The following is a 15299-nucleotide window of genomic DNA, read 5'->3' on the forward strand; positions in this document are numbered from 1 at the left end:
ATAAAATTTGGAAATTAAAAGTCCCTCCTAGGGTGCAAAACTTCCTAAGGATGTTAGCAATCGACAGAGTTCCCACTAAGGATTTCTTAGTGAAGAGAGGGGTGCATCTGCAAAACATAATGAATGTATGCCCATGGTGTGACCGTGAACAGGAGAGAGTGGACCGTTTGTTCTTTAAATGCAATTTTATTGTGGGTTTTTGGAGAAGGATATTCAATTGGTGGGAAGTTGGCTAGAAAATGGTGAGCGGTAATTTTGAAGAATTTTACTCTTTATGTTTTAATGTGAAGTTGCATGGTACTAGGAAAAGTCTTTGGTTGATAGCAATAGCGGCAGCATGTTGGTCTGTTTGGCTTGCAAGGAACGAGATGGTATTTGAAAGAAAAGTGTTATCTATGGATACGCTGATATTTCATTCCAAGATGAGAGCATTGTTGTGGGTAAGAGTTGCTTTCGATGAGTGTATGGTACAAGAGAGATTATGGTGGTTAAGTCCGTCTAAGTGCAAGTTCGATTCACTCAATTCCAAACTTGTTACGCTGAGTTGGCATTATCCTCCTCATGGGTGGCTGAAGTTTAATGTAAGTGGAATGGCAACTGAGGAAGCTACGGGCTGTGGAGGTGTTCTTAGAGGCGAGGAAGGAACTGTAAGAGCTTTATTCTCGGGACCATGTGATGCCATTGATGCATATTCAGTTGAATTAGGAGCAATAATTACAGCGTTGGATGTAATAGTTGAGATAGGGTGGAGGGGATCTAGTTTGATTATTGTTGAAATCGGGTCACAGGTGGCGTATAACTGGTTATTGAACAAAGACAAGAGACCTTGGTCGCAACAAACTACATTCACAGACATGGAAAGGAGACAAGCCTGTGTGGGTGAGGTAGTATTTTCAAAAGCAGAGCAGCATGGCAATGAAATGGTAGATACATTAACGACAACAAGCATTAATTGTAGGGTTATGTTCAAGGCGTGGCGGCGGTGAATGCTAGATTGGTGATTGGAATGCCTAGTTTTCATGTTATAATAGTTTTTGTAGCAATTGTATTGTTTAGCTAGAACTACTATTCTATTGCTTTTAAACAAAATAGTTTGAATGAAGAAAAAAGATGTTAAATATAATTACTAATTAAATTAACAAAAAAAATATTTGATGGTATGATGTTAATACCAATATATATATTCCAACCCCAGATGTGATAGATTTCATGCGTTAAAATCCAATACCACTCTTAACACCAAGTGAAGATGTTGGCTATGTGAATTAAAATTTTAAATTAATGAATTTTTTTTATCATTCAACTATTTGTTTTATTTACGTTTATCAAATTATTATTTAAATCATTATCAAATTGTTATTATTTTTGAAAGCTAATTACTATTTTTGACGTTAACAGTGTAACGGTAAGCCGACGTGGCACGTTAAATCATCATTTCAAATGAAAATTTTAGGTTAAACTCTACAATTGGCCCCTATATTTTTTTCATTTTGAGCAATTTAATTTTTTCTTTTATCTTCTTTTAACTTTCTTTTTTTTTCATTCTCTCGCTACAACAAAACGGGCCTAACGCGTCACTTTTTTTTACTTAAGACGATGCAAAAAAGGTTGGCATAGGTATCGCGATGCTTCTCCCGGCGCTTCCGACAAGGTTGTTTTTACTACAGTTGGCATAGGTTCTGCGACACTTTTGAAAAAGCGTTGGCATAAGTCAAAATAAGCCAACCTTTATTGAAGGGTTGGTAAAGGCCTAGTCAAGGTTGACCTTTAAAAAAAGTTGAGATAGACCCGTCTAAGGCAACCTTTAAAAAAGGTTGAGATAGAGCCGTCTATGGCAACCTTAAAAAGGTTGGGATAGACCTTGTCTAAGGCAACCTTTAAAAAGGTTGAGATACAGCCATCTAATACAACCTTAGTAGAAGATCTTCTATTTCTCCCTTTGTTTTCCTCCCTTCTCCATCTCTTTTAACGTAATATTTCTATGTTTTCCATTTGTTAAAACTAATCCACAAGCTCACTTCACTCGAAAAAAATTAAATTGTTCAAAAAAATTAAATATTTTTCATTTCGTTGCATCAATGTCTAATATAACATGCACATTTTGAGTATCCTTTGTCTTTTAAGTCATCAAAGACTAAAATTTATCCAAAGACCAACTATCAAACCAACAATAAATGCACAAACTTATCAAAAGAAAACCACCTTAAGTCGGGAATCATCGTTTTTTTTTTAGTATCTAAATTTGGGTCGATATGAGTAGTTCTAGCTCTAACCCTTGGCGAGCCATGCATATGGCTAACTTATTAGTCTTTTAGGTATATATTTTGACATCTTCTCAACCCATAAGAATTGTTATTCTTTTTGTACATATAGATATCCAAAATGTGGTTTTAAACATCTTGGCAGAGGAATGTCCTTTTTCTTTTTAAGGACACATTTCTACATATATGTTTTTTTTTAAATTCAGATATTCGTATTATGTGATAATTTGTTTAATTTATTTTTTAAAAAAATCGATGCATTAATAATTCATAATATAAATAACTATATATTTATGTTTGTATTATGTTGTGTTAATATTTCTTATTATATCATTTTTTTATCTTATTTTAATTATTTTTTATATCATACACATCTGACATTTAGGGTTGTAAATGAACCGAACTTGAACAAACAAACCTCTGTTCATGTTTGTTTGTTTATTTTTAAGCTTGTTCGTGTTCAGTTTGTGTTCGTTAAGAATTTCAAATTTTTGTTCATGTTCATTTATTTAAGATTATGTGCGTTCATGTTTGTTTGTTTAATGTTTACGAACATGTTCATTTAACTTAATCGAACATATTCACGAACATTAAACGAACATGTTCATGAACATATAATTGAACATGTTCACGAACAATGTTAATAAATAAATACATATACACATATATTGTTTAGATAGAAAATAATTAAATATAAATATTAATAATTATATTATAAATGAAAAAAATACAAACTAAGATAACTTTATTAATATATACTAATGGAATTTTTATAAGAAAATATCATTAATAAATAAACGAGCTCTGTTCTTGTTCGTTCGATTATTAAACGATGACATTGCCCAACACGTTTAAATTGCTTTCAGTTTCCTGTGTTTTTAGGTGTCAACCACATTAAGCATCCAAAAGATAAATATATGGAAAAAGATTTAACAGCACATAAATAAATAACACATTACTTTTAATTGCACTTAAATTGTCCAAAATTTGTGTTAAGCTGTAAAGAAAGATGGTGAAATAATGTCAAGATTGTGATTATCATTTTCTTTTTGAATGAAAAGAGGTGCACTTTATACTTTTATTTCATCTCTATCCTATACAGCTAATATATATAAATCATATACTAAAGCTAAGAATATACCTAAATTTTTTATATATTAAAAATTAAATATAATTAAATTATTTTTTAAATATTTTTTTATCTTTCACCCCAAACTTGTAATATTTTACTTTTAACTCCTTATAATATCGAATTCCTAGCTTCCCCCACATGGGCAGCCAATTTATTTGGGGAAATGCTTTAGTTGAAAGCAATTGAAAGTCCTTATATTCCCGATTACCTACCAAACCTCCCCTTTTTATTTTTTTTTATCAAATATACTCATTCTTTTCTAATTCATGGCATCATGCATGCATGCATGCACCCGTTTATTCTTTTATATTCCTAACTTTTCATAATATTGACTATAATTACGTATGTTTGGATTAAAAGCAGAGGTGGAGGTTTAGCCCCCAAAATTTTAAGTTGAAAATTTTATCCTTTAAAGTTTTTAAAAAAGTAATTAGACTTTTTTTAATCTTTTGAAAATTTTCATTATACATTTTCATTTTTAAAAAAAATTTAATTAAACCCATTTAAAATATTTGAAACTTTTCATTAATCTCATAAAAATTTTAAATATTTTAATTAGACTCCAATTTTTTTTAAATGATTCTCATTAAACCCCTAAAATTTTTAAACCTCTCAAATTTTAATCTTCCGGTTCACCACAAAATCCAACCTTGAACTTTTTTTCCTTAAAGAAAACAAATTATGAATGCAGGACCTGACCCTCTTAAAATGAAAATTTTTTCATTTAGGTCTCTTTATAATTTATAAAATTTTAAATTAGTAATAGTAAGATTGCATTTTGCCCCCAAAATGATAAAAAAATTAGTTTAATTCTTTAAAAATTATTAAGATGTAGGCTATTGAAATGGTGAAATTGTATTTTTACTATCGTAAAAATAAACAAGTTAATTTTGGCCCCCTAAAATAAAGAATTTCCCATTTAAGTCCCTTTATAATTTATAAAACTTTAAAATAGTAATGGTAAAATTACACTTTGACCTCTCAAAACGATAAAAGTTTAATTTAATCCTTTAAAAAAATATAAAGATATAAACTATTAAAATTATAAAATTATATTTTTATTATCCCTTCCAAAACAAATTATCTGGCTTGATCCATTGCCACCAGCTTATTACGAGGCCCGCACGAATCTTTTGAAGTAGAGGCAAGCATGCAATTAAACTTTACTCTCTTAAATATTAATAATTTAAACTAAATCACACAAAAGAAAATTATCAAAAATTTTGAAATCATTCCAAACTCGTATGACATAATTTCCAGCTTTGCCATTATTTAAAGTGATTATTCATTTGTCAAGTGTTGTGTGATATGTTCGTAGTATCCTAGCTAGATTATTAATTACAATAACCGAAAAGAGAGAAGAAAAGAATTTGATTCTCCATTAGGATTTTGGAGGACATCAAACGAGTAAATGGAATCTGGAAACAGTAACAATGGTGGCTTTACCGAAAGTTTTATCGGGAATCAGATTCCAAGACAAAAATTTAGCAACACGTAAAGTTGTAGAATTGTCAAGAATTCGCCAACTAGGGTTTTACCCTTTTGTTTAAAATGAAAAAAAAACACGCTTTAAATAACCAAATCCAGCGAAAGGAACTTCATCAGCTTGCACAACATTAACCATCATCAATACACTCAAATCTACCTCCAACTTCCTTCTTTGATTTCTTTTTTCTTTCTCTCATGGCTAAACAAAAAATCCCAGATCGAACAACCGAAGACAAATCTAAAGGTGAACCTCTCAATCTCACACATATCCATCAATTTTCTTGTCGTTTTATTGTTTCTCAATTGTCGATTATGATTGTTGTTGTTGTCCTTTTTTTCTATACTTAGACGAGTTACCAGCATGTTGTCCTCCGGTGACCAAAGCTAAGAGCGGAGGCAGGAAGAGAAGCTGCCTTGAAGGATGGTAAGTCTTCTATAAATCATTGGACTTGTAGTAGTCCCTCAAAATTATCCTAAAAAAATATAATATTATGCTTTGGAATTTGTTTGCAGTCTCTTTGCTTTGTGCTGCTGCTGGTTATGGGAGGCATGCTGCGACCTGTAGGAATAATGGAGCAGTCTGATGGCAATGATGATGACAAAGAATCTTTAAACCCTAATTATGAAAATCACATATGAAACCTTTTATGTCTCTTTTTTTTTTGTTTTTAATCTAATTGATCATTTTGTAATTCAAACAATACATACATATGGTACGTTATAGTTCCCTAAGTTTAAATCACATGTTTCATTGAACTTAGTCTTGTAATATACTTTCTTTTCTTTTTAATCCTTTCGACATACGTGAGTGATTATCAATAAAATTATACCATGTTTTGCTTGTAATTATCGAATTTGTCCGCTTGTGATCAAAGGAATTTTATTATGCCAAAAGGCTTTGATATATTTATTGGGTAAATGTTCATCAAACTATTAGAATATCATTTTTTTGGTCCTGGGCGTTATAAATTGTTCAGAATTGTTAATCATAGTTTTTGATGTTTTTTTTTATCACTTATCTTTTAAAAATTATGTTTTAGTCCTATATTTAACGATTTTAAAGTATTTGATGTAGTTTTTTTTTATGTTTTATCTTTATTTATGTTTGCGTTAGTGCTTTTCGGCATCTTCGCTATCCCCTACATCCATTACAGGCCAGGGAATCTTTTGTTCTTAGTGTTTTCTAATATCAACAAATGCCAAAGCATCTAAAAATCATTGTTGAAATTAAATTGTATATTTTTATAATAGTAAAAATGTAAATTTTTATTTTAATAGTCTACATCTTTATAATTTTTAAAGGATTAAATCAAGTTTTTATTGTTTTTAAAAGGTCAAAGTGTAATTTTACCATTACTAATTTAAAATTTTATAAATTATAATGGGCCTAAATGAAATTTTTTTCATTTTAGAGGGGTCGGCCGCAGTAAACGAAAAAACCAATCCACCATAGCATCAATAAGATGGTCTCATCCTCTCCTTCAAGAAGAAAATTCAATCCGGTGAATCTATCACTCCCTCAATCATAAAACCAAACTCGCCCAAGCCACAACCTTCAACATAAATTGGAAACATGCTGCAGATGCAAATCCAAAAACCAACCTCTGAAATGTGTTGATACAAGGCTTAACAGAGGAGTTTCGAAAGGAGGTTGTGTGCGATTAGTAGCGATGTTGGCTTGAAGAGTAGGCAAAGGCATAATAAGAGAGGTCATGAATTGGATGAGAGCTTCAAGGGAGTGGGCAATGGGTGAATTGTTGTTTGGGCAGTGGGGGAAAAGGTTTGGTTTGAGGGAAGCTCAGTGTTGATGGGGTTGTTACTGGTCTTCGGAGCCGAGGAATTGACAGCGTTGGTGGAGTTGACGGGCTTTTGAGGGTTGTGAGTAACATCATTATGAGAAGTAGTCATCGTAAGGTCTACGCTAACTATAACAATTGTTGATACAAGGCTCAACAGAGGAGGAAAGGAGTGGAGTAAGTGGTGGTTCTGTGGAGGCTGGTTTACCTAAAGAGACGAAGAGCTGGAAGGAACAAGACGACAGGTTGATTGTTGGGAGAAAAAATATTTAGGCAAAGTAACTTTAGTGCTGGAAAATCGATCCATTCTTCATTGCTGGAAGAGTATTTATAAGAGAGATCTGTTGACACCATTTTTTTGACAAACCATGGTCGACTTGGATTTTGAAAATGAAAACGAAAACGAGAGTCGCCACCAATCCTTTTTGATGAGGTGTGATCGGATCACCTCGAAAAGTGGTTGTTTTTAATAAACTATTTGATTTTATTAAAACAACGCTTTTGGTCCATAAAATTCAGAAAAACAGGTTCGGGAGTCGATTACGTACGAGGAAGGATTAGCACCCTCGTAACTCCCAAAATTGGTACCTAGTTGATTAAATAATGTCTTAGTGTCGAAGATTGAAAAATTTAAAGAGATTTAAAATACGATCCTTTATTGAAATGTTGAAAATTTTCGGGCAAGGGGCATATTTCACATTAATCGAGAAAGAGAATTATATTCAGTAAGTTAGGACACAATGTCTTGAATTCCTGATGCACGAATGAATGCCAGAAATTTACTTATTTAAAAGATATTTAGCTATCTCGGATATTAAAAAAAGGGATCAAGCCCAATAAGTTAAGACACGATCTTTTCTTAATTCCCGAGATCGTTTAAAAGTTTAAGTTTGAAAAGATTCGTATGTTTGAATTCATTGAGAAAGTCGAAATCCCGTAAGCTAGGGCACGACCTTTTCGAATCTCAAAATACGAAATTTTACTTATTTTAAAGTCGTGATTTATACCTTAAATAAAGTAATAAAACACAATGTCAATATGGGTAGCAAGACAATAATAAATACGACGATGTAAACATAACGCGAGCAACCACAACAAAATGATAAATAAATAAATAAAAGATGACAAAACAATTATACATGAAATAATAAACAACTAGGGCTAAAACATTTCATAAAAATAATGATGAACACATAAATAAATAAATAAATATAAGATAAAACAATAATAACAATACGAAAATAAATAAAATTATAAAAAGAAAAATCTATGTATGTATATTTATATATAACAAAGTTTAAAATGAAAGAAAAGATATAAATAAGTAAATAATAATATTAATATTAATAGTAGAATAACAAATAATATAAAGTTTTAAAAAGAAAAGATATATATAAATAATTATATAATAATATATAATAAGACAAATATATTTAAAATTTAAATAAGTAAATATAAATAAAATATAGTAATAGTAATTCTTTGAAGGTATAAAAGGACATAATAAATAATAAATAATAAAATCATATAATAAGATAATTATATACACAAAGAAAAATGCATATATATAAAATAAAAAAAAGCTAAAAATGATACAAAACTAATTAATATATTAATACAATAGCAACGAATAAATAAAAGGAAAATAAAACTAATAATAATAAATAATAATAATATCAAATTTATTAATTTTAATAAGAAAATAACCAAAATAGCAAAAAAAGATAGGCTAAATTGAATTAAAAACAAAATTCGGGGTCAAATCGCAAATAAATTAAAGGGGAGGGACTATTCTGAACGCGCGAATAACAATGAGGGACTAAGAGGGTAATTTTCCCCGCCCCCCAAAACGCCCAGTTCCATTAAAGACCAAATTGAAATCGCGAAAAAATCACAAGGGTAAAATTAAAAAAAACTAAAAGTACTTGATTGTAAAACCTTTAAAAAGCGGAAGGACTAAAAGGGTAAATAACCCAAAGCTCAAAAACACAAGGATCCCCTAGAGCGGGTCGGGTCGGCCAGCGGGTCAAGCCAAAACGACGTCGTTTTGGTGCTTGAGAAGGCTGCCCAAAACAGCGTCGTTTTGGAGCTTTATAAATATAAGAAATTCCAAAAAAAAACATTTGAAATCCTATTTTGAAAAAAAAAAAGAAGCCCCCCCTCTTTTTCTCTGTTTTCTCTCTAGGCTTTGCCTAGAATTCGACAATGGGATCGCCGCCACTGCCACGCCGACCACAGTACACGGTGGCCAGAAAATTCAAAAGGTACTTTTATATATATATGCTATATATATGTATATTTTAAATAAAAGGAAAATAATGAATAAAAAATAATTTTCGAATATACACAGTCACTAAAAAATGAGAAAAAATGATGAAAAAAAAGAGACCTTTCGTGCTTTTTCTTTTGATCTGTTTTGCTTTTTTTATTATTTTGAATCTGTTTTTTTTTCTACTTTTTCATTCCAAAAAAAATCATCCCCATTTATAGTGGTTTATCATGGCTTTTATAGCCATTTTTACAAGGATTTTTTTAATCTATTTGTTGTCACTTCTTGCAGGCAAGTGGGTGAAGCAGGTGGTGGCAGGTGCGGCGCAACAGTGGTAGTGGCAGACGTGCGGCGGCCAGGGGTCAGAAGACCCTAGGTGCGGCGCACCTAGGGTTAGGTTTTCTGTTTGTTTACTGAAAATGGGTTGGGTTGTTTTGGGCTGATGGTTCTTTAGTTTTTTGGGTTTGGGCTGTTTAGATTTTGGGCTTAGGTCTGTTGGGCTAAGTTCCTTCTGATTTGGGCCACATTAGGGCTGTTTGTAATTTGGACTTCATGGACCCTTTAATTAAATATTATTTTGGGTTTTATTGGGCCCCGAGCAAAATGGCCTACAACAAGATCCTCTTGTCCACTAGTGTGACGTGGCAGGATAAACACTTAATCTCGCCAAACACATAAAGGATATTCACGGTGGGCCTCATCCTATTATTCATTCGATCAATACAAAGTTATCGTGCTCAAGTGGACCATTTATTATCTTATAGGTGTGTTCACATTTGAGTAATGTTTTTAAAGCAGGTGCCTAGTTTTTCTAAGAGGAACAAAGAGTTGGTGCTCTTCTGGCAGATGATCGAACAAAATCTCTTCTGGAGTTGAGTCTGTAACACCTCAAGGCTGGCGGGTCTAATGTTTTGATGTATAGTAGTTAAATAGTATGTCTGGAAAGTGTAATCCGCCCAATTGCTCATTTTGGTGTATACGCATGGTCGTATAGTAACCGTCATAAAAGTATAGTAAAGATTTAACACTTGATGAACCAATTGAAATAACGTTGAATACGAGAGAATAATGCTTACACAAAGTGTGCTTGTAATTGTAACTGTATTTGCTCACACAAGCTGTGAAATGGGCCTGCTCACACGAGTTATGGGTCAAGATGTTAAACTACATGATATTGCTCACGCGAGTTCTGGAGAATCCGCAATAAATGTAGGACCTTAGGCATTGGTAGGACATCAAAGACTAACACCCGAATTATAATAACCCTAAGGACATGTCATTTGTATCCTAAGCATTCACGAGGTTCATACGGGCCACATATCATGTTCAAATCTTATATCTTATTTACATTATACCATTTCAAGCATACATTCATTTATTTCTCATTTTTCAAACATACTCATTAATATAACTAATTCCATAATTTAATCCGAGTCACTAATCTCCATTCATCAACAAATTTAACTATGCCTAACATAAAGAATAATTAACATACCTGTCAGAGTAGCAATTAATAAGTTAATTCGATATACGAACTTACCTAGACAAAAACAGTTACGAATACAACGTTGATTACTAATCCGTTAACTTAGCTATAATAACCCAGTTTAAATCCTAGACGAAATAGTGGTTTTGAAACCACAAATTTGAGGTCGTAAAATTATTTTAATATTATTTTTGGTATTTACAGCATATTATTTGATATGTGTGAAAATTTCGAGAAGTAATTTTACTGTTTGGTTGGTTAATTTGATAAAAGGACTTAATCGCGCAAAATGTAAAAGTTGTATGCTATTTGTTAATGTGCTCTTTTGCTATGGCTTATAAATGATGAAGTCCTTATTATGCAAATGGACCATTGATATGGTTAATGGACAATAATGACCATCCACTAAGTGTTTATAAATTATATTAACTAAGATTGAATAAGTAATTTTAGAAATAAGGTTATTATTAAATAAAACAAAGTTAAAATATGCTTATATTCTTTCATGTTGAACCGGATATAGAGAAAAGAAATAAGATTTGAAGCTTGGTGAATTTCAGCACCTTTAAATCTTGATTTAGGTATGTTCTTTGCTCGGTTTTTGATGATTTTTATGTTTTTCAGATCATTGCTTCGTATTCTAACTAGCCCATGCCCTAATTTTCAGAATTTATGATGAATTTGTGATTTGCCATTGATGATAGCTTGATTTTTTTGTTGTTTGATAATGAAAAATAAATATTTGTTGATAGATTAATATGTTTAATTAAATGATTTTTGATAAAAATGTGTATTAAGAATTAAATGGTGAAATTTGTAAATTGAAGGGTCAAATTGTGAAATAAATTGAATAAATGGGCTGCTAAGGACCTAAGGTAAATTCAGCCTAACATGGGTTTGCTGAAATTTTGAGTAATTTGTGTTATTTTGAAATAGGGACTAAATTGTAAAAATGTGAAAAGTTAGGGGCTAAAATGAAAAATTCCCAAATTATGTATTTTTGGATAAAATTGAATGAATATGTTATTAAACAAGCCAAATTTGAAATGAATTAGATCAAGAAAAGAGGAGATCAAATTTGGATCGGGGAAAAATTGAAAATTTTTGAATAGTCGTCCGGTTCGTTCGTGTCCGTACGAGGTAAGTTCTTAAGTAAATAAATGCTGTTAAATTTGAAACTGTGTGTGTTATATGTGCTGAATTGAATTATAATAAGTATATGTGTATATGCTGAACTGAATTAAGCACTAGAGAACTAGTTACGAGCTTGAATCGATCGAATTATGACGTCCGAAAGCCCTGTATGAACCATAGGAATAGTATAAGATACATATGTCATGACATAGGATTCTGATATGAGTTATCATGTAAGACCACGTCTGGGACGTTGGCATCGATTTGAGATTTACGTGTAAGACCATTTTTGAGACATCGGCATCGTATACGATTCGTGTAAGACCCTGTCTGAGACAGTGGCATCGATATTTGATTACATGTAAGACCACGTCTGGGACGTTGGCATTGTAAGAGCTTCTGAGCTATCCGAGTATCCTTATTGATTTCGAACGGTTCAACGGGCAATATCGAGAAATGAATGACTATGTGAAAGTATATCCGATTCAGGTACATACGAAGTGTATATGATATTCAAGAATGAAAGGTGAGTATGTTTCAAATGACGATATGTGAAATACATGACAATGAATGAAATGAATGTATATATATGAATGTTGTGATACATATACTTGTTATATGAAATTGTAATGAAATAAGCTTAATTATATTCAAGAGTTCGAATACCATGAAATTGTGGTCCTATGTTTCGAACATGGGATTTATGAAACATGAAACATGAAACATGGTTTTGAGGTATGCTAGTTTGGTTTGAAAGATGATTAGATAAATGTTATTGATAAGGTTAAATTATTAAATATGTTATGTATCTGTGAAAGAGTTAACTAAGCATGTTTTGATTTGTTGGTTATGTGTTTTGTATGACCGAATGTGATATATTTGAATGAGGAGTATATATGGTTCGAACAGTGGAATTATGAAGCATGTGTAATATGACTTTGATGTATGGTAGTTAATTTGAATTTTGAATTGATGAATGAGATTGAAATGGTTGAATTTTAAAGCATGGTTTATATGTTCATTGATAAATAAGGTAAGTGAAGTTGTGTAATGTGACAATATGGATTATATGAGAAAAGTGGTTGTACATGTGTATGAGATTAACTAAATTCAGTCTATTCGAATTGAATTATAAATGTTGCTATGATGAATTATTTTCTTATGGCTTACTAAGCTTTCAAAGCTTACTTTGTGCATTTTCCCTATGTTTATAGAGTTTCGGAGACTTGCTCGGATTGGAAGTCATAGGAGACCACATCACACTATCTAGTTTTTGCTTAGGTAAATAAATGCTTTGTGTTTTGGTTATGTGGCATGTATAGGCTAGTTTTGATATACTGGTTTTGGAATTTGTGTATATATATACATGCGAAAATGGCTTAATCATGATGTTAATGCTTGTGTGTATTTGGTCATATCTCAAGATTATTATGGAAGTATGTTTCATGGTGTATATATGTATGGTATTTGGTTATATGATTCGGTTTGAATAATGAGTTAGTTGATGGTTGTGTTTTGCTAAAATGCATTTGTTTCTATAAACTAAGTTTGGTATAATTAATGGCTTGTATATTGATTGTTTAGGTACGGTTGGTGATGGCAAAGTATGCACATGTTTTATGCTTGAATGGTTGGTCATTTAGGTTCGGTTTTTAAATGACTCATTGGATGGTTGAAAAGGGTGATGTCTAGACATGATTTTAGCATGCGAACTAGGCATGATATGTCTATTTATTAGTGTTCGAAAATGGTTCAAATTGATATGTAATATGTGCATAATTTTGTAATGTGAAAAGAGGCATATTTTGGTAATGTGATAATGCTAGTTATTATATATTTTGTTAATGGAAATTAAGCTGTGGGAAATGGTTGAATTGGTATAATATACAAATGTGTAAAGCTTATAAATTTGGTATACTTGATTCGACAACTGAGTTTAGGAATGGTTATTGTTACTGTAGCATATTGCGCATGAAATTATAATGTATTAAAACTACATTTGACCATTTGGTGATATTTGATAATGACCTATATTTGGATAATTAATAGGTCGTATAATATGGATTGGTTTGACTTGATTTGCTAACGCACTTATGTTTATAAGATGATACGTTTAATAATTAGCCATTGAATTAGATGTATACAAAAGAATGAGATGAATTATGTGATTGTTATATGGAATAAAATATATTTGATTATATTTTAGGTATTCAAATGCCATGAATAGATGGACATATGCTTTGAACATTGAATTTATGAAGCATAAGAAACAGGATATGGATATATATTAGTTGGTACGAATATTTGAATAAGTAAATGGTAATGACTTGGTTGAGTTTCAAAGCATGGTTTGTAATGCGAATTTAGTTTATGTGATTGAGTTAATTATGGCTACTTGGTTCGTGAATGATTCATGATTTATTTAATTGGATATGTGATATATATATATGTAATGACTTGACATTTATGAATGATTAGTGTGATGTTATTTGAGCTTGAGAATTTTGATAAAGAAGTTGATAAAATTTTATACATGAATTGTAATAAGTGATTGTTTGGAAATGTTTTTTTTTGTCTGGTAACGCCTCGTAACCCTAATCTGGCAACGGATACGGGATAGGGGTTTTACATTAGCTTTTCCACGAGTTAAGTCCGATTGATTCGTTTCTTGATCTAAATAATATTATTCACTCAATTAATCAATTCAAATAGCTCAAATAATTAAACTTAAGCTTATAAGCCCTTTCATTATAAATTTACGAAGTTACTCCAACATTTTACCCTTTTATGCAATTAGTCCCTAAACATGAAACTTTCAAATTAACCACATTTAATCACAATTCATGCTAGCCAAATTTCCTATAATCCCTATACAACCCATATTTAACATATCTTAACAAGAATTTCATACAATTTTACTATTTTAACAATTTAGTCTCTAATTCATAAGCATTTCATAACTTCCAAATCTATTATTTTCCATAAAAACATCTTAATTTCATCAATAACATAAATAAAAAAATTTAACAGTTTTACAAATTAGTCCCTAGGTTAGCTAAATTAAGCTACAACGATCTCAAAAATATAAAAATCATTAAAAACAGTTAGGGAATTCACTTACATGCATTCAAATTAGCATGGCCAATTCTCCAAGCTTTGAAACAATGAAGTTTTCGATTGGAGAAATCCAAATGAAGGAGATGATGGCTTTGATTTTGTTTTAATTTATGTTTTTATTAATTTTTTATTTAACAAGTCATGACTGTCCACTTACTTTACCTATGGTCTAATTGCTCTTTAAGACCCTCAATTCATGTTTTTACAATCATTTAACACATATAAACTAATAGCGATTAACTTTTCTAATTTTTACAATTTAGTTCTTTTTCTTTAATTAACTATTCAAACCTTAAAATTTCTGAACCAAATTTCAAAACACCTATATAATCATTATTAAATATTTATAGGCTTGGTTTACAGAAATGAGGTCCCGATACCCCATTTTCCAAAACCACTTGACTTTAAGGACAAACCAAATAAACTTAACTATTCATTCAAATAACAAAAATTATCAAATCAAAATTTAATATAATTTGTGGCCTCAAAACCATTATTTCCAACACCACTGAAAAATAGGTTATTACACTTTCCCTCCCTTGTAGACCTTGTTCTCTTTCTCGGAGTAAGGGTTTTTGTTCCAAGTGGTTTACTACTTCAGCCTTCAGCTTCAATT

General features: G+C 31.0%; 1 protein-coding gene and 1 long non-coding RNA gene across 2 annotated transcripts; both read left to right on the top strand.

Moving 5' to 3' along the window:
* The first annotated feature begins 239 nt into the window (after positions 1 to 239).
* On the top strand, positions 240 to 986 carry LOC121217135 (uncharacterized). Its single transcript, XM_041092688.1, has one exon. It carries the CDS (start codon positions 240 to 242, stop codon positions 984 to 986), a length of 747 nt encoding a protein of 248 aa, XP_040948622.1.
* A 3925-nt stretch (positions 987 to 4911) lies between these two features.
* On the top strand, positions 4912 to 5727 carry LOC107904431 (uncharacterized). The gene is made up of 3 exons (XR_001686229.2): positions 4912 to 5125; positions 5230 to 5305; positions 5395 to 5727. It is a non-coding gene; the product is annotated as an uncharacterized lncRNA (long non-coding RNA).
* Positions 5728 to 15299: the final 9572 nt, after the last annotated feature.

The sequence above is a fragment of the Gossypium hirsutum genome, chromosome D05 (assembly GCF_007990345.1).
Source record: "Gossypium hirsutum isolate 1008001.06 chromosome D05, Gossypium_hirsutum_v2.1, whole genome shotgun sequence".
Classification (NCBI taxonomy): Eukaryota; Viridiplantae; Streptophyta; class Magnoliopsida; order Malvales; family Malvaceae; genus Gossypium; species Gossypium hirsutum.